The sequence below is a fragment of the Alternaria ventricosa genome (genome assembly GCF_023758065.1).
Source record: "Alternaria ventricosa strain BMP 2768 chromosome Unknown scaffold_15, whole genome shotgun sequence".
NCBI lineage: Eukaryota > Fungi > Ascomycota > Dothideomycetes > Pleosporales > Pleosporaceae > Alternaria > Alternaria ventricosa.
In genome coordinates, this window is record NW_026055695.1 from 382,657 (window position 1) to 405,976 (window position 23,320).

Consider the following 23,320-nt stretch of genomic DNA (forward strand, 5'->3'; position numbering starts at 1 on the left):
TGGCAACGGCGAACGTCGTCTGAGGTTGGACGAGGTAGTGGCCCTCGTCATTGATCCGCTCTATCACGGGACAGCCTTCCTTCGAGTGGCATACACCAGCATATTCCATCAACAGTGCCGTGAACACGACCCATCAATAGCACAGCCATCATTTCTATCACTTGTTACTATCAGCTACCAACATGTGCGGCGCCGAACCTCTCGTCAGCATGGACAGCGCTGAAACCGTCGACGTCTTCTACAAGCTACTTGAGGAACGGAAACGTTTTGCAGCATCCCAATCGGTCGAAGCTACACCCAGATGGCCGGCAGCCCGCAATGATCACTACTGCGACCACGAGGTGTGTCACCACGATGTCATCGACCTTTCCTCGCTATGTGAGCCCTCAGATAGCGGCAGCGACTGGCAGCCATACATCACGCGTGACAAGAAATGTCCGATCATCGGACACGAAACTGCATCAGAGGGTGAATATTCCCCGACTGAGAGCTGCCGTCAATATTTCTCTGATGACGCGGATGAGTACGTTGTTGAGGACGTCCAGATCAGGTAGGTGACCTGCTGACATCATATAGCAGCGTCCGTCTCCGTTACAACACACCACCCACAGTCTACGATGACCAAGATCACGGAAGCCGTCGGATGTCTCTGATAGACCCCAAATCAAGCATTCGCGCCCTCCGACAAGAACTCGATAACCTACAGATCAGCAGCGCACAGTCTTGTCTTGACCTGGAAGAGCAGCTCGACAACCTCTCCTCATCGTTCGGCATTTTACGTAGGGACTACCAAGCTCTCTCCGACAAACATAACGAACTCCTGGGGCTTTCGTTGGAGCAGTGCAAAGAGCTAGGCAATCAAGCAAAGGTCTTGATGGAATTGAGCGAGTGGAAGAGGCGCACGGAGAACAGCTTCGCTGCGGTACGCGTTCAAGGGCAAGAACCCGAGGTTTTGTATTTCGACACACCACGTTCGACGTCCACGGCGGAGATCGGCCTGGACGATCTGGGAGCTACTCCTCTCGCAACGGAGAACCAGGCTGTTACATCGACATCGGATGGACGAGACCACGGTGTCGGAGGGATACCGTCACCTCCGGCCATGCCTCCCACGTCGCCTGAACGACGTGCCAGACATCCGCGCTTGGTCTTGAGGTTATCGGCTAAGCCCGCCATGAAGGAGGAAGCCATGGGATCCCCTAGTGCCTTGGTAACGGACGAGCCGCCACGCCCGAAGCGCGTCAGGAGGCCCACGGAGAAGCGCAAGGCCGCTGAGCTGGAGGTCAAGTCGGCAAAGAAAGCGAGGAAACTAAGTTGCAAATCAGCCCTGTTCTGATTACGCGTGTACAACGCCTGATCGATTGTTGTTATGGTGTTGAGGGATTAGTGAGACCATCAGTCGAGGGTGACTTGCAACGAGTATAGCAGCAATACTATCCTTGCTTTTCCCTCACCACGTGCAAAGAAAAAGGAAATTGCTAAACAAAAGCTTGTCTCCCTGCACCGCCACACATGACGATGTTCGCGGCGAGTTAGGGCCTCCGAAGGTTTTCGGGGCTGAGCCACCCTGCGACACTTAACATCAGCGCTATCCGCCCTTTTCTGAACGTCTAAATCTGCGGAAATTCGTGTTGGCATTTTATGTGTGCCAGATCCAAGGGTGTTTCAATCGTCAGCGCGCTGTTGGGATATCGCATCGGGGGCGAGGTAGTTTCGAGCGCCAGCGTGAGTAAGATTATGGTATGATATTACTATATGCTTAGATGTACGCCAAAGAGCTAAACTGTGTGAACGTAGAAAAACGGCCCGAGAAACAGACACGCGATGTAGACTACACTGCGTGCGAGCGCACCATCGCTCGCTATCAAAGTCCGAGGGACATTACCGCTGGGTGCATACTCGTCTACTACCGAGTTGAACCCAGCCTTGCGGCTGCGATAGTAGCGCAATGGATGTAGAGATCACCAATTCGTTGACCAGATGTTACAGATCTGATAATCTGTTCCTTTCTCCATTTTCTGAAACGACACGCCGGTGCGCGTTCACGATTCTGCCGGATGTAATACACACCATTGTCAAAACGCCAGCGGCGGCATCATCACGATCCATCACCGGTAGCATTCCATACATCCGGCTCTCCCTGCGCGTAAACGTCTATATGCAAATCCTGCCAGTCCCAAATCTGCTCCATACCACCCATGTCGACGGCAGCCGGATCACCGACCGTGCCAAAGGGGTTCTGGGCTAGGAACTGATCGATATCGAAGGACAGCTCATCCGAGATCGTCATCGACGGAAGATCGCCAGCAGTGGAAAGTACCGGTGCAGCAGTCGGCTCCGGCAGCGCTGTGTTCTTCACCGGTGGCATCACAGCTACAGGCGCAGGCTCATGCGCCGGCACCGGCGGTGTTGTCGTAGGGACCGAGGAAGAAGTTTGTCGTTGCCGCTTACTAGCTGATGAGTACCGCGAAAGCTCTGGTGTGGCCTGCACGAGCTTGAAGAGGAAGTTGTACGATGTAGCGCCTAGTTTCGTTGTCCCGCTGAGCTGATGCAGCATATCCAGGGAGCTTTCGATTGCATCCACAATCTCTTCGCGATGAGGTAGAAGGTGCTCGCGATCGTGTATAATAGCCGAGCAGAGCAGAGTCGCCGTGTCGAAGATCGCGAAGACTACCATGTGGAACTTCGCGTTGATGGGGAACTCGTGGTCGAAGAGCTGGCGCGCTACTTTCAGAAGTCGCAACGCGATATCCACACCTTTCCTCCGAAACTCGTCGTCTTGATCAGCTATCGCGTCTTTTCGTTCGCGGGTCAGGTAGGGCTTGAAGAAATTCAGCATCGTCACGAAAATGACGCAATGTAGCTGACAGCGCTGGAACACGAAGAAAGGATGGGACTCATCAAACGAGGTGTCGGGGTCTGTGAAGCGGAAGATGGGTGGCAGCTCCTCGATGAACTTTTCGCATTCCGCTTCTATTGCCAAGACCTGTTTGTCTGAAAGAGCGTGTTCAGATTGGGCATTCCCCATGGTCGCGGCGATCCTACGACCGAGGTATGCTTGAAGGGCGATGTGTGCGAAGGGTGATAGTAGGTTTGGCTCCGTGGTCGACTTGTCGAGCCGTAGATTGGGGAACTTGAAGTCGAGATTCTTCTGGTCGATGAGGTTTGGACGGCCGAGCCATGCTGACATTTGCCTGCGCGAGAGTCAGGTGATGCTTCAAACCAATGCAGGTTTGTACTTACCAGTCCCAGATGTACAGCAACGTCCAGAGACGTCTCCTGATCTCGATATCAAACTCGCACAGGCCTTCGATACCTCCATCCTTATCGATGCCCAGCTCTTGCGCTTCCCGGATCGTGCGCGAAAGCGCATGCCACGACTCTACGATCTTGGACTCGGCTTTCAACCAAACGCACTTCAAAAACAGCTCTTGCACGCGTTCAACGCTTGTTCTCGCTGCACCAAAACTCCGGCTTAGCTCTTCCGCTGCGTCGGAGAACCGGTCGGTCAGAGTTTGGCAATTGCAAGCCAACTCAAACTCAATCATCTTGCGGAGCGCGGGTGTGAGGTACTGGACTGAGTACGCGCAGATCCTCAGGAGCAGACAGGTGAATTCTGGAGAGAGTTGCTTGCCGGCACCGCGATCTGCCCACCATTGGACATACTGTTCGGCTAATGTTGGCCCGTATATTGCAGTGTAGCGGTAGTTGACGACATTGAGGAAGTGATTAACGAACGCGTCTGCTCATGGTTAGAGAATGGATCGCCAAGATCTCGCGATGTTTGTACCTACCCGTTATTGATCTTGGTGGAACGGCTGAAAGGACTTTCTCAAGAACGTCCGTCGTAACGGAGCTTTCTGTCGGTGAGTCTTTTCGCGGACCGTTCTTGAACGCGTTAGTTGATATCAATGTTTCGAGAAATGGTCTTACCTCTTCCACCCCGCCTACTTTGTAGTGCACATGACCGGGCATGTACCCCCACGCTTTCAGCCCATCTTCGAGCTCTTCCTGCTCGCCATCCTGCGACAGAAATTGCGGCTCTGCAGAGTCAGGAGCGCTTCGTTTGGTGCCTTTGATGCTGGAGGCTGAATTTTCACTGCGCAATCGCTGTTACTACCGCGTTCCGCTAATGGCGGGGTAGGCAGGACGATCTACATACCGAGACGACTCTGGAGAAGGCTCCTGCTGCCCTCTTTTGACAGAGAATTGACAAAGATGGGGTACTTTTCGTGCCTGACAGTGATTGCAGGGCCATTCTCGCGAGCACTAGCCGCGTCATTAGTTCAAGGGGTAGATGCAGGGTCAATATGGAAAGTCGTCACCTTTTGCTTCCTCCGTTGACACTCAGTACAGGACGTCGTCGCGCGACTGTCTTTCAGCGATTGCATGGTCGTCATTACACTTGATTGAAGACCGGTCAAGATTGAGTAGTTCAAGGTTTATGAAAGCATGGCGAACGGACGAATCCAACGCTGTTGAGTTGTGGATCGGACCCTAAGACCGACCCCACCAGATCCACAAGAGCCGCCGCGCCACCTCCACGGGCCGAAGTTTTGGAGCCAGCCAGAGCTGACCCTGATTTCTCAGCACGTCATGTGATATGTGGCGACGCTTTTCCGTACGAGAAACTGTAATGTCTACGCGAGCGGAAACCTCAATTCTGCAGGATCGACGGAACCTCCGACATTGGCACAGTTTGCCCAGGCGGCAGTTGATTAAATCGCGCGGCTGTGCCACAATCCGGTGGCTTTGCTGACTGAAGGCACAGCGAGAACGTTTGTCCCTTTCGACCTCACTCATACGACTAGTAGTGTCGCCTACACGTCCCTGGCATTAGTTCTACGGATCTGCGCGCATCGTCTAGACCGCGCGAGGCTCGCTTGCGCATTTCGGGGTACCTTCCAGAGTCCCCCGATGCCGAGCATCCGTGGATGTCACCTGACGACACGGCCCGTCCACGGTCGCGCATCGAGGGCCATTAGGAGACATTGACATACTGATGGCATGGTTATAGGTTCAATCACTTTATGGCATCGCGTTGGAACAGTCACGGTCATGTTAGAAAACCTCCCTGGTGTTGCCTTGGCTAGTTCGGGCATGATGTCATCGCACCTCAGATGCTGCTTGCAGCCTGGCAGCTAATCTCAAAACACCACGATGTCGGCACATGGTGACATCCAAGGCTAGCAGCTTCAAACGTCTTCAAGCATATAACCCAGGTCTCAAATGCCACTTCAGCCTCTCCCACGGCAGCGCCTAGGACGCCGCTTTCGACTTCATGGCACGCGCCCTGCCTCTGATACCCTGGTCAAAGACCTCAATCCTTACTTGTCGCATGCACCCGTCTTCCTCACGAATAGCACAACACGCAGCTCTGGATCTGTTCGTACTTGGATTTCCTCAACAAGCCAACGTACTTCTCAACACAATCCATGAATACGGTCTTGACACGACGACAAGCAGATATGCCGGCCGCATGAGAGTCACCACCGAGAAGCAGTTGCAAGGGGCTTGGTCGGCCAGCGATTCTTTCCCAACGTGGGCAGACAAGCCAGACGCTGCGCTCGCGGAAATCATCAGTACCACGGGTTTACCCAAACACATAGCAAGGAAAGCAGAAGAAAGGACGCTCAGTAAGGAAGATGTGGACGACGCGCACAAACGCTTGAATGCAAACCCAGATGCCATTTATCAGCCTCCGGGAGAGACTATGACACTTGGCGCGGTGATACAGGTTGCGTTACTTGCAGGCGAAGAGCGTCTAGCTACCAGCTTGATCGAGAACAATATGAAAGACCTATACCAGTACTTGCTGGACAGTTGGAACGTTTCCGATATCAGCGGAGACGAGGCCAGAGAATGGATTCAGCGTCGCCAGGGCTTGGAGCATTGTCCAGGCATATGGGACATTCTAGCCTCTGCGAAACTGGGGGAAATGTTTGATCTGCGTGTGGCAGACGTGGATGCATACGTCAAAGAGGGTTGCGCCCTCTTCAAGCAACGTTCTATCGAAGGCCCTGCGCGCCCGTATCTGTCCACGTCGATCGCCGAGCTAGTGCAGATGATTGAAAACAACATCTTCACCCGACGCAAAGACGACGGTGAAGACGATATCACCCCAGTTCTCAGGCCCGGCGCGTCAGAAGCTCAAATTGCCGCCCTCGAAGCGCGTCTCTCCTTGCCTTTGGCCGACGATGACTGTGATGATTACGGCGTCGCACTTCTCAATGGAAAGCTTCCAGATGACTACCAAGAGTTTCTACGCGCAAGCAACGGTATCGGGAAAGATATCTTCTTCGGTGCCGATGACGTCAATCAAACCGGCTGCTGGATACTTGACAATGGCTACAATCTATTTCCTTTCCGCTATAAAGATTATCACCAACATGATGAAGAAGACGAACTGGATCTTATTAGGCTAACCGTGTACCCGGAGTTCGTCATCGGCACTGGCGAGATCTATGGCACTGTCAGATTTATACCCCCTACCTGGACCAGGCCTTTTGTTAAGAAGTTCGAGAAAGCATATGCGGAGGCAGATGAGTCTAAGAAGAGACTCTACGAGCGTGCAGCTCTAGATATGTATGGTGGTATAGAGCAGCTCAGGGCGACGGAATGGCTGTGTGTCGAGTACCGGCCCTCTGAATTCCAGCACAGGATTTGGGGTGGGCTGAAGCCTTTCCTGGAAGAGTATGTCCAGAGGGGAGTCGACGATAGGGAGGAAAGACAGAGACGGGAGAGGAGAGACACGAAGAAGGAGCAGGAAAACAAGGGTTGAAGAGGATTGGGAAAACGGTCAGCCTGATGGGTCGAGTGAGGACACCAAGTCCCTTCGTGCGACGTAGGATTTGTAGTCGTCATGTGGAGGCTGTGACCCCGCCTTAAGCTCACTGTCAGCCTCGCAGTGGCGCAGTCGCGGCTTCCTTGGTTCAGGTAGGCACCATTGCTGGGATCGGCAATGACTCCTTCTTTAACCGGTAGTGTCGGCAAAACTCGGTGTGCGACGGGCCTTTGGCTGCATGTCAGCACTGGTCTCGCGTATAAAGACCGCAAAGCCTCTGGCAGACGGAGAGCATTCACGCGCTAAATCCCCAAAGATCTGAACGCGAGAGACCTAACTACACTATCGACGCCGTTTCTATGTCCATGAGACTCCGATTCGCATGGCTCTGCAACCTTTCTAACAAGACAAAAAGCCAGTTTTACGACAGCTTGGCGCGCTTTTCAACATTTTCAACGATAGACGAAAGACCGAACAATGTTACAATTACAAATCGAGGTGCCAGAGTATGACAAAGGATGGTCACGGTTATCAGGAGATATAAGCAGCGGAAATACTGCGGCGTTGAAAGTACTGTTCAAATATCACGGAGTCGACCCAAATTTGCAGGAAGAACATGGCTACTCTCTACTGCACAGCGCGGTGCACTCTCGCTCAGAAGTTGTTGTCAAACTGTTAGTTGAGAAAGAGGAAGTCAATGTCAATATACGCGACAACAAAGGTCGAACTCCGTTGTGGGAAGCTGTCTCGCGAGGCTACAAGGCTGTCGTTGAGCTATTGCTAGACAGCGATAAAGTGGACCCCGATGCGAAAGATGACAACGGCCGAACACCACTATTTGCCGCAGTGATGGGTCGAAGTGGCATCTCACTATCCGCTACTATAACGGGGCAAGGCTTTGTAATACCTCCGACCATAACAGCGGTGGAGGGCATCGTAGAGTTGTTGCTTGCTAGCGGAAGAGTTGACCCGGACGCAAAAGATGCACGTGGTCTTACGCCTTTAGCGTGGGTCTCGCGAGATGGGGACGGGTCGATAAAAATTGCCGAGATGTTACTCAGTACTGGTAGAGTGGATGCGAATTCTAAGAACTCGCTCGGCATAACACCTCTGTTGTGGACTGCGCCATCTCACAACGATAAGATGCAGGATTTTCTGCTCAGCAGTGGCAAACTCGATGAAGACATGGGGCCAAGCAAGGGCTCCGGCGACGTCGACTCTCGATACATCACTCATTGGATAAATTCATGCGACGCCCAACATGGAACACGATGTAAGCCAGCATCTCTCAAGCACAAGTCAGCTCAGCAATTGCCGCATTGGGTTATCGACGTCGGCCGAGAGTGCTTGGTCCCTGGGAATACTGTACCGCGTTACGTTGCCTTGAGCTACGTATGGTCACAAAAGTCTTTCAACGCCAGGGATAAAAAGCGTTCAACTGATAGTATCTTGTTGAAGAAGCTCAATCTATCAGCTTTCCAAAAACCCGGTCATCTGAAACACGTATGGTCGCAACTCCCCACCGCTGTCAAGGATGCCATACTGCTAGTCCGCAGGCTCAAAGAGATTTACCTGTGGGTCGACTGTTTATGCATCGTCCAAGACGACGAGAAGACAAGAGAGCAAGTGGATCATATGGGCGATATATACTCTGGTGCATCTTTTACCATCATAGCGGCAACTCATCGCGGCCAGCTATCTAGCTCTTGGGTTGAAGCTAGAGGACATGACGAGGTAGAACACATGTACGACAAACTCTACGGTTCCAAGTGGGCTACCCGTGGCTGGACCTTCCAGGAGCAGATGCTCTCAAAAAGAGCCATTGTATTTACCGATCGCTACATGTTTTGGGAATGTCAGCAAGATGTTTGGAGCCCAGACGGACCAAATCCGGAAATGACTGGGACCAGAAGTGCTACCTTTACAGTCCCACACTACGAGAAGGCTAGCCGTATGCTATCTAGCTGTTACCCTGACTTCGACCTATACACTGAGATGATCAGTCTTTACAACAGTCGCGTGTTTACATACCCCCAAGATGTTTTACCAGCCTTTTCTGGTATTCTGACAACCCTCGCACCTAACTTTCCTTCCGGATTTCAGTATGGTTTACCTCGCGTTTATTTGGACATCGCACTCTTATGGCAGCCCTTCCATAGAACACGTCGCAGAGTAAGAGAAGATGAAGACACAGGTATCATAGCGCCGAAAACGCATCTGCCTTCATGGTCATGGTGCGGCTGGACCTGTCCTGTTGACCCGTATCATCTTCGGACACGATCCTCATACTTCAGTTACAACAGTCGCGCCTCTGAAATGCCGGTCTGGAGAACGCAAAAGCTCGTACAGTGGTACTGTCTACCCGAAGATATGCATTGCCAAGTACCAGCAGATGGCCCATTGTTCTCCCTAGATAGAGCGTGCATCGACATCAAAGACGACGAGCTCTCAAATAAACCAGCGACTCATATTAACGATGACTGTCGCGCGAGCGAAGGAACTGCGGAGACCATTTATTCAGCTGCTGAAGAAACAGCCCCGTCACCCCCTCTCAGTACCACCCCGCATACTGCAAATCCGCGATGCATTTTCCATCCTCAGGACTCGTGGCCTTTCCTTTCGTGTCAGACATCATGCATGTCATTATACATTGGAGCTGTGCATCGTTCCTTTCCGGGACGAGGAGCACAACTAAGGAGGGTTGATGGATGGCCGTCGATATTTAAGCTTCCACAATTCGCGAAAGCGCCAACACTAGACAACACATGCGACCTAGTCTGTCTTGGAACCCAGGAAGGACTCACAGCCGGTACGCTGCGGCATATGGAGAAGGCTAAACTCGAGCTCGGCGATACCGTGGAGCTCATAGCCGTATCTACAGGAACTGTCAACTCCACCGGTGTTGAAGGTGACGAAGAGGATAAGCTGTATAGATTTGTGATGGAGGCATTTGTGGGCAGTGGCCCGGTGTATGCAGAGACTTCCGAATATCTGGGTCAGTACAACGAGTCTGCTTCTATCCCAAGCGATGCCGAGCTAATCAACCACTAGAAGTCAAGAAAGAGATGGAGTTGTATGGTGAAGAAGGCCCAGATGGACGGGAGTACCACTTCTACAACGTGCTATGGGTTGAACGTGAGGAAGGAGTAGCATACCGGCGTGCAGCAGGACGCGTACCGAAGGCGATATGGGATGCAAATTGTACTCCGCTGACGAAGATCATCCTTGGTTGATCACGGTCGATCGATAGACAAGAATGCATCTCTACTTCGCCTCTACGCCCGCATCACTCTCTCGCATTTGTAATCAAGACCCTGGTCGGGTAAGCGGCACCACATGCGTAGAGGCGGGCCAGCCAGCCTGGCGCTATGAGCATGCTAACACATCCCCAGGAGTAAGGCAAAGATGCAAGCATCGCGGCGATCGCATCACTCGTTCATATTTCGGACGAATTGCAACGGTGTCGGCCTTAGAGAGCGCGACAGTGCCATGGGCGACAATGTGATGATATGCAGTCAGCATGTGCGTAGTGCAAATCAGATAGTTCGGCATGCGAGAAGGAAGTGATTGGAAATCAACAGTACGTCATGCGTGCGTTTCCGGACGAATGACAATGATTTTGTCCGGACGAGATCATGATCCCGTAGAGGAACGACAAGCAATAAGTAGGATGAAGTTCTGTCGTCTGCTACTCAAGAACATTGAAGGTTGACCACCGACTAGGCTGCTACTCAACTCTATTACACTTCCAGAACAACTATCAACATGGTCAGGATATTTGCGTAAGCTTCACTCAAGCTTTTTTAAGATACACTCGCTAATCTTCGCGTTCACTCTACAGCGTCGGGATCACTGGATGGGTCGGCAATGCAAGTGCCCATGCGATCGCAGCTGCGCACCCCGAATACGAGTGGACGGTGCTCATCCGCAATAAGGCCAAAGAAGAGAGTGTGAAGAAATTCCTGCCCCAAGGAACACGTTTCGTGATTGGAGACTTTGACAGCCACGATGTCATCTCCTCCGCGGCAGCTGCCGCAGACATAGTCATCAACTGGGGCAGCAGTGACCACGAGCCGCTGAACAAGTCCATCTTCGACGGCATGAAGAAGAACAAGTCCACCTGCTACCTAATCCACACCTCAGGCTGCGGTATACTCACCGGTGAAGTCGCCAGAAGCGGAACCTACGGCCAGGCTACCACCAAGATCTACGACGACTGGGACAATGCGAGCGACCTCCTCACGCTCCCTCCCGAAGCGCCACACATGAACATCGACACCATGATCGTAGCACTCGACCGCGAAACGCCGCACATCAAGACCATGATCGTCTGCCCACCGATCATATACGGCATGAGCCATGCCCAGGACACGCAGGAGCGCAGCGTAGCACGGCAATACGTCAATTCCATCCTGGACCGCAAAAAGGGCTTCGCGGTCGGTGACGGCAACGCAATCGTAAACACATTACACATTACCGATCTAGCGAACTTCTTCGTCAAGGCTACGGAAGCAGCCGCACAGGGCGGTGGCGCAGCAACATGGGGAGGGGTGCAGTCGTACTACTTTGTGGAAAGCGGCGAGATGGTCTGGGGCGAATTCGCGCAAGCTGTTAGCAAAACAGCTTTCGATAGAGGGCTGCTGGATACGCCTGATGTCGACTACCTCAGCGCGGAGGAGGCGATGAAGATTGATCCAATTAGTAAGATTGGTTACGGTTCCAGTGCGAGGTCTAAGGCTGTTCGCGTTTACAAGACTCTCGACTGGAAGCCGCAGATGGTTGGGATCTATGAGGACTACCATTCGAACTGGCGATTCAAGGCGGGCGAACCGCACCTCTTCGTGTAAGAAGCTTTACTTCGTCGAATCTCGTTTGCCACAATAGTCCAGTGTATCGGCTTCGCTGCCGTAGCGTTTGTCACGCGCACGTCCACTTCTTGGCTTTATTGTTCAGTCCTTTCGTTGCGCAAGCGATTAACACGTCCTATGAAGCTGCAGCTAGCTACATCTCTGGTCTGTGAGCAAAAATAAGTGCACAACAGTGAAGCGCGCCATCTTCTTGCGTGATCTGCGTGGGTTTCGCACGAGGCAGACGGCGGGTATGAATTTTGCATGGGCAAAAAGAAGATCAAAAACATACAACAGCGGGGATTCGCTAGTGGTCACCCACCTAACTACTAATCCGCCGGTATCATGCTTGTATATGGCTGAGCGGACGGGAAGCCTAATTTTCATGATCCTATGGTCGTATGTGGAAGTACTGGCGATCTGATCACATATAATGGCGTTGTTGATGGTCGTCCATGTACACGCGAGCGAAGCCGTGTGCGGATGCTCGGATGCTTCTCGGTCTGCGTGACGGTTTTGCGATGGATTTCAGCTGGCCAACGCAGCACAAGTAAACCATGGCATCGCCTAGACCTGCAGCAAAGATAGAGGATGTGTGTTAGAAGTAGAGTGACCCGTGGACTAACATGTCGGTGCCTGATTCCCCTGATGCACGCTCTGGCCACCAGCATCCGCGCATCCGCGCTAGTGTGGGGGAAACACTAGTAGCTTGGCGCCCCTCAGCTTACCCGTGGACCTCGTGACACGCCCGGCTCTCCATGAACCTCCACCTGGGCACCTCCGCAAGGAAAAGTTACAACTCCCGAGGTCACTATCTACGACTTCAGGACGCTCAACATGCCACACGCAGCGGATTCAGACGATCCAACGCTTACCGCCACCCCTGTCGCTGTTCGAGAGGCGCGCAGTCTAGCCAATGAAGCCACGCTTAGCCAATTGACTTCAATGGTGAGCCGCGACTCTGCTGCAGATATCTCTGAAGTCTTGAAGCGAGAGGCAACAGCGTATCCTCGTCTGGTCGATGAGCTCGCTGTAGCGTTTAACTCATCCCCAATTGATGAGACGCACAACAAAGATCCGCAGCCTTCCGTTGCGACTGGGCTACTGGACTTGCCAGTGGATGGCTCTGTGAAAGTCAGTCACTCTTTGAGCGGATCGGTTCTGGGTCTGTTACATGCAACAGCCGAGTGCGACGAAGTATTCAGCCATATACCTAAAGAAATGGCGGCAGCATTCAACCAGTTAATACGCGGCCGAGAGATCCTTTTTCAGTTCCACGACACCTTTGTCATTGAACTCGGGCCGAGCCATGTAGTCAAAGTCGCCCAGTCTCTTGATCCTGATCACATTGATAATACACAATACGTTGCCACACATGTGCCGGAGCTCCCGATTCCCCACTGCCTAGGCGTTTTACGTAGTGACCAAAGGACTCATCTGTTCATGTCCCGAGCAACAGGCACTACACTTGAAAGCGTCTGGCCAGATCTCTCCGCTACGCAGAAGACATCCGTACAGGAGCAGCTGAACTCTTTGTTCCGGCACCTTCGCACTCCTACCGCTGAGGACTCTGGATCCGGTGTACGTCTAGGAAGTTTTACGTCGGGGTCATGCAAAGACGTAAGGAGAACTCAACGCATAAGCTCCGCGCCTCTACGCACCGAAGCGGAGTTCAACGACTTCCTTTTTCAACACCCCAAGAAAACAGTAACGCCATGGGTTAAAATGCTTCGAAGCTCTATGAAGGACGACCATCGCATTGTAATGACTCATGGTGACTTGCACCCCCGAAATATCATGGTGACTCTGGAGGATAGCCAGGCTATTCCAGTGCAGGGTGAGGTGATGCACGCTGAACATGAGGTCGTTCGAGTGTCGGCTATCATCGACTGGGAGGCAGCAGGCTGGTATCCAGAGTCCTGGGAATTCGTCAAAGCCGTGAGCATGATCGATCCTCGTGGCCCCTTAAGTGACTGGATCGACTTCCTGCCCACCGATGCTATCGGATACTTCCCCATGGAATTTTCCATCGACCGTCTGCTCGACCAGTGGCTTGGATGATGAAGGGAATGGCATGCCCTGGAACGCATCGGATTATGGAGCAAGAGATAAGCGGACCCTTACACCTGCGTACAGGTTGTCAAGGTGCCGCCTAGCAGGTACATGGTGACGACGGTTACATTGTCCGCGCGTACACCAAGTAACAATGGCTTCAAGCTGTGTCACTTTAATGTTTGTTGTGAAAGCGCGAGAGTATCTAGGTAGCTCATAGGAAATGTCGAGGTGCGATGCCTTTCGCACGCAATGCCCACTATAGGCGTTGCCTTCATTTAGTGTCGAAATCGTAGTAGACGCAGGATGAAGGATGTCATATCTATGACGCACGAGCTCGGGGCGGTGACAGGGGACCCGCAGCAAGATGGAGCGCGTGGGGAAACAACACCAACAACGAATGCGTAGCAGTCGCACATCATGGCGGACGCGCAACGTAAGAAGCGTAGGAAGTGATCCATGGACCAGAACGTCGATGCGCGAATCCCCCTGACGCACGCTCAGGCCACCAACTCCCGTCGCATCCGCGCTAGTGTGGGGGAAGCGAGATTCGGGTAAGAAGATGGGGCGGAATGTAGTTAGCAGACAGTTTCAAGGTCTTGCATCGAAACATGCTGCCTGCGCGAAGGATTGCTGCTGGGCCTTTTGGCCCCAAGAGTCAAGGCACCTATAACGCAACCCCGGCCGGCTGATCTGGTCGTAACTTCCCAGCGCCAGCCGCACCACATTTTGTCGCAATTTGTTGTCGAGGAGCAAAGTTGCCATAGCTTACCTACAAGACTCAGACCGACTACACCAGATCTCATTACTTTTTCCGTATCAGCACTCATGGCTCCGACGCTGAGAACCAGGGGCAACGCGCAAGCCTCGAAGACTGTTGCTAGTACTGGAAGTAAGAGAAAACGAGGTGGAGCTTCAGCTACACATGCGGATCCGGCGCCAAAGAAACGGAAAGGGGAGAAGACAGCGGATGCTGTTTCCGACAAACGAACAGCTTGCCAGAAAGCTGCTGATGATGAGGCGACAGCGGACGCTGTTCCAGACAAACGCACAGCTACCCAGAAAGCTGCTGATGACGAGGCAAAAGCCAAGGAGTTCCGCATCAAGTTCTATCCGGAATTCTACCCACCGCATCCAGGAGATGTCCCCGAAGAACATCAGATAAAGTTCAAGCATATTCAGCAACTGGGCAAGATGAGCTACGAGTCGTATGCGATACAACCTCGACCCGACGCCATCGACAAGCCATGGGAGCTCGAGAACAAGAAGCGGGCTAAGCAGATGATCTACTGGGCTGTTCGATCGAGAGATGATTACCAGAACGAGGATGGCTGGAGAATGGAACTTGAGCCTTACGTCTTTGAGCGTTTTAAGATCGAAGTTGGATGGTATGATACATGCCACGCTTGATCTACATCATTTCTCGCATGCTGATCAGGAGTAGCCAGGGCTGTCGAAGACGTCTGTGGGAATCCTGCATCCAGGTGGATCCGAAAGATAGCAATAGTCGAACGATGTCCCTCGTAGAGCGTCAGAAACGTCGTTCAGGATGCTCGTGTGAGCCATTGGCAAAACAGCATAGCATGTGAGTTGATAAGTTCACCAAGCAAACGAATCACAGCTAATCATCTGCCTAGTCTTAGTACAGGACTGACCGATATCTTCACTTATCGTATTGGCGAGCGAAGCTTCATCCAGAACGACCCAGAGAATCGCCATCGAATTGAGAAGAAGCCTGATCGAATCTACGGACTAAGAACTACCGAAGCCATGGCGGAGAGTTTGCAGCAACTACACATTACCCACTTGGAAGAGAACACTGCGCTCAAATATCTGTCTAAGAGACTGACTATGAGCTGCAATCCAGACGGTGGTGACCAACCCTGTATATACCCTTTCCTAGCGATGGAAGCCAAAAGCCTCAAAGGCGATGGCAATTGGAAAGACATCGAGACGCAAACGGCAATACCGATACGAAATCATCTGTACCTACAGCTCCAACTCCAAGATGACCAGGACAACAAGATGAAGGTGCCAGGAGGCCCACTATCTTGGTTTCTTGCGCACATTGGTGAGCAGTGGAGGGTATATGGATGTTACGTCACGAAGTCCAGTCCAGACAGTCTACCCTGTTACGTAAGTTGATACATGACCTTTCCAATGGTTTACTAATGTCTTGGCAGAAAGTCATCCTCCTATGGGAGGGGAGTATAACCCGCCACGATGCAGCACTCCAATTGGTTCTCATCATGGACTACATCGTTGATTGGGCGCGTGATATCTACCGGCCCAACATCATTCGACAACTGAAGTCTGTAGTAGATAAAGGGCAGCAGTCTTCCTACACAGTCACCGCTGACCCCGATATCCTCTCAAGGACTGGTTATGCAAACTCTCGGGTTGGCGATGGACCTTTCGCTGCTATCAGCAGAGCTGGAACGGCTGAGATGCCTGCAAAACCAGCTTTTGATGCATCGAAATTCACCGTTGTGCCTTTCCTCAAGCCTGTCTTTGAGAGCACCGGAAAGCATGTCGATATCAAGGTCTGGGAAGGCGACAAGTACAAGTCACGAGTACGAGGACTGTATATCACAGGATGGGACGCTGCGTATAGGGGCTGGGATAGATTGAAAACGGCTCGTATGGCTCGCTGTTGGTTTCTCTTACCAAACGCCCAGGGCATTAAAATCATCGAGAAGGCTTGGACAGAGACTCAAGAGATCGATGACGTGCAGGACCCTTTGGAGCAGAGAATCTGGATCTCGCTCTATGTCCAATACCGCAAGGACAGTGACGGCGCGCCTATACGCGAATTGACGTATATTGCGCTTACCGAGTCTGTCGCAAATACTATTTCCTTCTTCCAGTACGCGAGACGAGAGCAGCTAGTCGTTACCGCCGAAGAACTCGAGATCAAGCTGCGCGAAGCCTGGGTATCGAGCCCCGAAAGCTACTTTCTGCGTTATGCCAGCGGTCATACCAACGTACTTTGCGCCACTGCATCTGAATATACAGGTGAGATCGTCCTTAGCTTTCACAGCTACAGCGAGATCACGCCGTGGGCTCGAAGCCTAGATCATTTCATCAAGAGCACTTGCGAGAACCCACGAGCGGAGTATGACAAAGCTTACGCACCGTGTTTTCGAGATACCAAGGCCATCCATTCGCTTATGTTGAAGCCCTATTGTGTCTCAGATCCTACCCAAAACTGTGTTTTCATCAACGCAGCGGCGATCAAGAATGCAGCAGCAATTTCCACCGGAATATGCGCCTACATCACGAATCCAGCATCTGAAGAAGTCGACGCTACATGGGTGATCAAGCATCTTGTGCAGATGATAAGGGTACTCTGGGACTGCAAAAGGGAAGATAGAAAACACATGTTCCATACAGGAACGGGATCTGTCGACAATAAGATTCTAATCTGGATTGCGTCAGATCCTCAATGGGATCTGTACGCTGCAATCAAGCCTACATTGACAATGCCTCGTTTGAACAGAGTCCATGAACATCTGGCGTGGTTCCGCAAAGCGTTACTCAGACACAAATGTGGAACAAGTTATCAAGGTTTGGATTGGTCCAGAGATGGGTACAAAAACGTTCAACGCAACATTCAGCTCGCTTGCAAGAACTGCTCTCTCGAGTTATCGCCGGCTTCTGGAGTCCCTGTATATCATTACTCCGACGAAGACTTCATGCCAAAATAGCTTTCTCAGATCAGTTTCAGGTAGTTACATGTGTACCAATGTATTCCACTACACCGAAAAGCTACATAATGAAAAGACACAGACAGAGAACATTTGTAGACGACCTTTAAAGGAGAACCAACTCCCATTACATCGGCTTCGCATCTACGAGCTTACAAGTAGCGAAGAACACTTTCTCGCTAGCACATCATCGTCTCCGACACATGCATCACGATAGAGCATTGCGCAGTCTGTCCGAGACAGATTCACGTGTAAGGCGCGATGCTAACCTAAGTGCTGGAGAGACGGAGCATGTAGGCATCATTTCAAAACGACGAGATGGATGAGCAAAGAGTCTTAGATACTACCTAGGTACAATTCATGATGTGTGAGACGTTCTTGGCTGCCTGGTCCACGCCTATAAGATGTCAGCCGTATCCATCTTCACATCCCCAGAGCAGCCGACTACACACCTTGTAACTTAATTAGAATGAGGGCGTACCCCCTGGCATTTCGCGATTAAGAGCAACGCAACCATGGATGTGTAAGCGGTTGCCTTCTCACTGAAGAGTCAACCTTGGTACAGCGTCAACGCTAACTCATAACGACCAACACCAATACGTTGCAACAGCTTCTCCAAATTTCGCGCGCATAACTCGTAGATCACCGACTCGATTTTCTCTTTACTACTTCGACGCCTACCACGACTTCACCTTACCCCGCCACTATACAAACGACCAAAAAGCCATCCTTCTGCGCTTCACTCCCTGCCGCAATAACAACACATACAACCTCACCATGCTATCGCAAATACGCACCCGCCTCCAATCATGGTGGCAACAAACACCTTTACCAGCAGCTGCCGCAACACCTAGCTTCCAGAAATGGCACGGCTTTGCCCAAGACCAGTGGATGCCCTTCACCAGCGACAAGACTTCTACACCCGGCAAACACCAATGGGTGGGTTCGATCCGCCTTGTGAGTTGGAATGTGAACGCAGATGCACCGCTACCAAAGTCTCGCATGTCCGCACTACTGCGCGCCATCGAGACTACAGGCGCTGCAGACGCTGTTTTCCTGCAAGAGGTATCAAGAGAAGGTCTTACAGCCCTGCTTGAAGATTCCTGGTTACAGCAAAACTGGTACATAAGCGATGTCGATGCGTCCGCGTACGGAACCCAAAAGTTCATCAGCATCACGCTGGTGTCCAAGTTTTGGGTAGCCACCGATAGTATCCAGCTAGGCGCCGTCTGGAGGGTCGCATTACCGAGTCGTTTTGGACGAGACGCGCTATGCTGCGATCTGATCTTCAACTCTTCAAGCAAGCACACTTCCGGTCGAGTGTCCACTCGCATTCGACTCATTAACGTCCACCTGGATTCGTTGCCAATCAATCCGTCGATGAGGCCGCGTCAGGTCTCCATTTGCGCGTCGTACCTCAGCGCTGCTGGCCGCGGGATCGTCGCCGGCGACTTCAATGGCATTCTTCCAGAAGACGACGACCTTGTCAGTAACAACGGTCTTGCGGATGCGTGGGCAGAGCTTCATCCGAATGATTCAGGCCATACTTGGGGCGTGTACGGTGAACAGTCTTTCCCGCCGAACCGGTTGGACAAAGTTGCTCTGCTCAACCTTAGGCCTTCAGCCATGCGCATCCTGCAAACGAGCGAAATGGAATCCTACGGCGCAGAGACGTCGGCCGACGTAGCAGAACAGGGGTCAAATGCGCATTTCAGCGATCATTTGGGTCTCTGGTGTAACATTAGCTGGACAGAAGACCGACCGCGGCAGGAACGATGAGGCGACGTGACTAGATGCAAAGAAGGTCGGAGCTGGCAGTGTCAAAGTCCCGGGACATGATGGAGCACTGTACATAGGAGTAGGACGAAGACATCGCATGCCCGTCGGCCGACGGTGGCCCTCCAAACACCGCCGACGCCCGTGAAATTTCGGGGTCGGCCGCCCGACATGCGACACCACCGTCAGACCAAGAGCTCAACATTGCCCAGACAGGCAATACACGTCGAAAACCATCGAAACCCTTCGGCATTGCGGTGCGACAGGCCCGACAGCCATCGGGGCGCCGGATTTGATGACGATGCGATGCCCCGTCTTGTCTGCGACTAGAAAGACGGGGCGATTTCCTGGATGTTGCTTGGCGAGACCGGCGGGTTTTGGGAAGGGAGGACCGAGACCGAGATCGAGGGCGCGTTGGGGCAGGTTCGGCACGTGATGAGTAACGGGTGACACGGTCAGTGTCGGCATCGTATCGCCGCCTTGGATATCTTCAAGGCTGACTTCATTTCACGATGCTGAAGAACCTTGGAAGCTGGAAGACTGCGCGATGCCGACACCCCAGGCATTGTCGGTTATCGCACGCTAGCCGATAAGACCGCCGACTTCACCGAAACAAGAGGCCTTTGATCGATGCCGCAACGAGAAACGATCTGGATAGAATTTTGCGAATATCAAACATGCGGGAGGAGATGAAGATCGCGTGAAAGTCTCTGTGAAGAAGTTCGGCTTGTATCTAGGTATGATCCTCAGTCGTCTTTGTTGCCGTCTTGGTCACACATCTTGGCACGTGATCATCAGAGACATTACAATCGCGCCCTTCTCACTCAGCAGCCTTTCGAAAAGCTACATGACAGTCATGCAATCCATCTTCAACAGCTTTACTATCGTTATCTCGAGGCCGGAGGCCGTTACAGCTGCTCGTTCCGGTCTGCCTTGTCCAATCAGAAGTGAAGCTGACCGATCCGGCTAGACTGAGGTCCCTGCATGCAGGTCCCGAGCGCAGACGCAGGGTCCAACCGGTCGTCGGCGAGAAGGAAAGTCTGGGGTCTCTTGACACACCTTCGCGCTCGCTATCGTCAGAATGCAGTACTAGACTTGTCAAAGAACACATTTGATCATACACTAGGTAACAGAAACCAACTCCAACCCCCTACGTCGACGCTGGAAGAAAGCCAGGAGCTGAAGACCAAATCGATCTGACATGCTTGAACCTCCACCGCCTTCTCCACGCGACCTCAGAATAGCCGAACCTCGAGCATGGGCCATGGATCTATTCCCCGGCTCGGCTTCCCATCTCGGATGACACGAACGTGTGGTTGGTTGGATTGGTTGGAAAGCACCGCCTCGTCTTATCAGCTAATCCGGGGGACTGCCATGAAGCATATCGGCGTATCTGCAATGAGCCGTCGGCCCAAGCTCCTGGTAGGAGTCAGAAGTGATGAGCATAAAGACGCGGTGATATCCCGGGATTTGAACTGAATCTATTTGCAACAATCTCAAAGTAAACTTGAAGTAAAACATATCGAGAAGGCACGAGCATACCTCTCCGACTTACAATTGAGGTTTCTTTTCCGGGAGTAACACACCTAAAGGTGAGTACCAAGTAAACAATAGATCTTGCATACAGCTCCGTTGGAGCCACGACTACAATGCAGGGTCTAGAATCCACACTCCATGTTCCGCGGAAGCACAACCCACGAACACATACATACATCAAGGGAGATCTACAGGGGAAGAAGCGGTCAGCTAACGTGTATATGTATAGCATCGTTACACATAACAACACTATCCAGACAGCCATTGTTCCGCCGGCTGGCATACCCAAGCACAAGCACCTATCCAACCGATTCTCCCGAACAATCTAGTGTTAGATTCAAGATGTGCTCATACACATACTCGTGGTATTACTGTAACCACGATTACTACATCTGGTACGCTCTTGCCTTCCCTTTCCCCCAAACCCAATCTAACACTCTCCCAGGGCCAACAGCATCGAAGTCTGTTCCTCGCGCCTCCTCTCCGGCTACTCCTACGACGCCTGGTCCATCGACATGTGTTCCAAGATGAAGATCGAATGCGGCGGCTTCTCGAATTACTACTGCACTGATTGTTCAGAAGACGTGGCGTTGGAGTTTGAGTTGGATGAATTATAGAGTGGGAGGCCCAAGGGTGGACTTCACGTTTCCTTTCGGCTGACGGGGAAGACAAGCGAGTATGATAATGCAGGGTGAGTGAATGTGTAGAGTGGAGTGAATGCACGAAGCCGGATTCCACGTCCGATGGCACATGGCAGGGAGCTGACTTGTCCTGCAGGGCGATTTACACGTTGCGGTCTTGACTTCACATAGCGTTGTGATGGCACGCGTGCGCGTTTGCAGTTATTGGTTGGATGAGGCTCACCGCCTTGTTGATGCACGTCCTGTACCGTCAGCCTCGTGCATGCTGCATGCAGCATCAATCCCACGCGGTACTTTCCTTTTCACGTTTTCGACCTGTGTTAGACGCGCTATACCTTTTCATTATATGATTTGGCTTATCGGCGCACGCAGGCGCGGTCACCGGCTCCTAGGCCTTGTTCGATGTGGGTTTCTTGGGATAGGCGTTCGGGATTATGGGAGACTTTGGTCAACTTGTTGGATACTGTTTGTATAAGCTGAATTACAGGACATACTGCTGAGCGCACGCTGTATAGCAATGACCCAGACTTCAATCTGCCTTGTTCCTGCCTGTAACGTGACGTCCAGTCCTCACTCTGTCAGACTATCCTCTGCCGTCTTCGGGCTGACACCGTATCCTTCTTCCAGTGTCCGCTGGACCTGCTCAGCTCGCCTCCTTGCATCGATGTACATCATGAATTCCTGGTAGGTCCTTGGCATGACCCTGATGTTCTTCGGTACCGTGAACGTGTAGTTGAACTGCCCTGTCGGCTTGCTGTGGCCATGCTCCACATCCCGCACCTTTGAGTCAATCCTAATCTGCACTCGTGTATATTCGGCTTGATCGTCGACCTTTTCGTCCGGCGCGCCGATCAGCGGCGGGTCTGTGTATACGACTGTAGCCGTGAGGTATAGTATGCTGCCTACAGGCACTGGGTTTTGGAAGGTGGAAGGATCGAGGGAGACGAAGGTCGGGCGCGCGTGTGCGAAGGCTGCGGCGGCGGTGAAAGCGAGTTCGAAGGTCTGCTTGAGGAGGAAGCCACCGAAGATCATGAAGTGATGGCGATTGCGGTATTGCGGTTGCATGATTGTGGCGGTCTGGAGACGTGTCGCATCCATAAAAACAACGTTATCGGGTTTGCGTAGGTCATCGTAGGGGTCTGCGATTGTTAGTTGGGGGATAAGTAGTGGTAGCGATAGGACTGACCATGATACTGCAACTGCTTTTGCCAGAAGGCGTGTATGAGGTCGCTTTCGAGGTCGTTCGGCGTATGCTTGAGCAAAGAGGTATCTCGGCGCTCCTTTCGCACTTTCGAGTTACGCTCACCGAGAGCATACAGGCGTTTCTCTTCGGGCGTCTCGACGATTAGGGGATTGACGTTTACGGGCCTGCGGACCAGTTAGCTGCCAGAATCCTTACCCACTATATTGATCTTTACTTCTTGGTGCCTGGATCTAGTGAGACCATGGTGAAGGTGCAGTTGATCAGGACATCCTCGTCTTGGGCCTGTTCGCCTTCCTTAGGCGCTTTGGCAACCTGCATCGTGATTTCCAGACTGCTTCGGCCAGTCGCATAGGTCACGCGGCCAGACAGCTCTAGATCGCATATCTCGGTCAGTGGGGAGTGAATGGTAATGCGGTCGCAGCTAGCCGTAACAGTAGTCACGTCGTCTCCGGTATGCTTGTACCTGTTGCAGCATTCAGACCAGGTAGCTACTACGCGTAGCTGTTGAACGCTTACGCAATGATGCCAGAGAGAGCATCGAGATCCATGAAGATGGTTCCGAGCCGTATATGCCCTGAGGCGTTAAGATATGTGTCGAGGATCCATGGGTCCTGAGCCAGCGGGAGTACAACCGAATGGTAGCTCTCGCTCATACGTTTCCCTGTCAGCTTGCGATCTTTGGGTACTTCGGGCTTTCCTGAAGGCTCCGTAGGTTGTTTCCCCTCTGACTGCTGTTGGCGCAAGGCTTCTATCCATGGGGTGCGCACGCGCAT

At 52.3% G+C, this 23,320-nt stretch overlaps 9 protein-coding genes across 9 annotated transcripts; 7 read left to right on the forward strand and 2 right to left on the reverse strand.

The window, feature by feature from the left end:
• Positions 1-182: 182 nt before the first annotated feature.
• Positions 183-1,336, forward strand: J4E93_008052 (uncharacterized protein; the record flags this gene model as incomplete). The annotated part of the gene is made up of 2 exons (XM_049345954.1): positions 183-523; positions 580-1,336. The coding sequence occupies 2 exons, from the start codon at positions 183-185 to the stop codon at positions 1,334-1,336; spliced, it is 1,098 nt and encodes a 365-aa protein (XP_049196887.1).
• Positions 1,337-2,098: 762 nt separating this feature from the next.
• Positions 2,099-3,548, reverse strand: J4E93_008053 (uncharacterized protein; the record flags this gene model as incomplete). Its single annotated transcript, XM_049345955.1, has 2 exons — positions 2,099-3,194; positions 3,244-3,548. 2 exons carry the CDS (start codon positions 3,546-3,548, stop codon positions 2,099-2,101), a joined length of 1,401 nt encoding a protein of 466 aa, XP_049196888.1.
• Positions 3,549-5,338: 1,790 nt separating this feature from the next.
• Positions 5,339-6,781, forward strand: J4E93_008054 (uncharacterized protein; the record flags this gene model as incomplete). Its single annotated transcript, XM_049345956.1, has 1 exon — positions 5,339-6,781. One exon carries the CDS (start codon positions 5,339-5,341, stop codon positions 6,779-6,781), a length of 1,443 nt encoding a protein of 480 aa, XP_049196889.1.
• A 1,146-nt stretch (positions 6,782-7,927) lies between these two features.
• On the forward strand, positions 7,928-9,835 carry J4E93_008055 (uncharacterized protein; the record flags this gene model as incomplete). The annotated part of the gene is made up of 2 exons (XM_049345957.1): positions 7,928-8,735; positions 9,561-9,835. 2 exons carry the CDS (start codon positions 7,928-7,930, stop codon positions 9,833-9,835), a joined length of 1,083 nt encoding a protein of 360 aa, XP_049196890.1.
• Positions 9,836-10,549: 714 nt separating this feature from the next.
• On the forward strand, positions 10,550-11,631 carry J4E93_008056 (uncharacterized protein; the record flags this gene model as incomplete). The annotated part of the gene is made up of 2 exons (XM_049345958.1): positions 10,550-10,566; positions 10,626-11,631. The coding sequence occupies 2 exons, from the start codon at positions 10,550-10,552 to the stop codon at positions 11,629-11,631; spliced, it is 1,023 nt and encodes a 340-aa protein (XP_049196891.1).
• Positions 11,632-12,468: 837 nt separating this feature from the next.
• J4E93_008057 (uncharacterized protein) lies at positions 12,469-13,692 on the forward strand (the record flags this gene model as incomplete). Its single annotated transcript, XM_049345959.1, has 1 exon — positions 12,469-13,692. The coding sequence occupies one exon, from the start codon at positions 12,469-12,471 to the stop codon at positions 13,690-13,692; it is 1,224 nt and encodes a 407-aa protein (XP_049196892.1).
• An 819-nt stretch (positions 13,693-14,511) lies between these two features.
• On the forward strand, positions 14,512-17,390 carry J4E93_008058 (uncharacterized protein; the record flags this gene model as incomplete). Its single annotated transcript, XM_049345960.1, has 3 exons — positions 14,512-15,071; positions 15,321-15,819; positions 15,867-17,390. 3 exons carry the CDS (start codon positions 14,512-14,514, stop codon positions 17,388-17,390), a joined length of 2,583 nt encoding a protein of 860 aa, XP_049196893.1.
• Positions 17,391-17,905: 515 nt separating this feature from the next.
• On the forward strand, positions 17,906-19,169 carry J4E93_008059 (uncharacterized protein; the record flags this gene model as incomplete). The annotated part of the gene is made up of 2 exons (XM_049345961.1): positions 17,906-17,913; positions 18,032-19,169. The coding sequence occupies 2 exons, from the start codon at positions 17,906-17,908 to the stop codon at positions 19,167-19,169; spliced, it is 1,146 nt and encodes a 381-aa protein (XP_049196894.1).
• Positions 19,170-21,913: 2,744 nt separating this feature from the next.
• J4E93_008060 (uncharacterized protein) lies at positions 21,914-23,320 on the reverse strand (the record flags this gene model as incomplete). Its single annotated transcript, XM_049345962.1, has 4 exons — positions 21,914-22,482; positions 22,530-22,711; positions 22,762-23,010; positions 23,064-23,320. 4 exons carry the CDS (start codon positions 23,318-23,320, stop codon positions 21,914-21,916), a joined length of 1,257 nt encoding a protein of 418 aa, XP_049196895.1.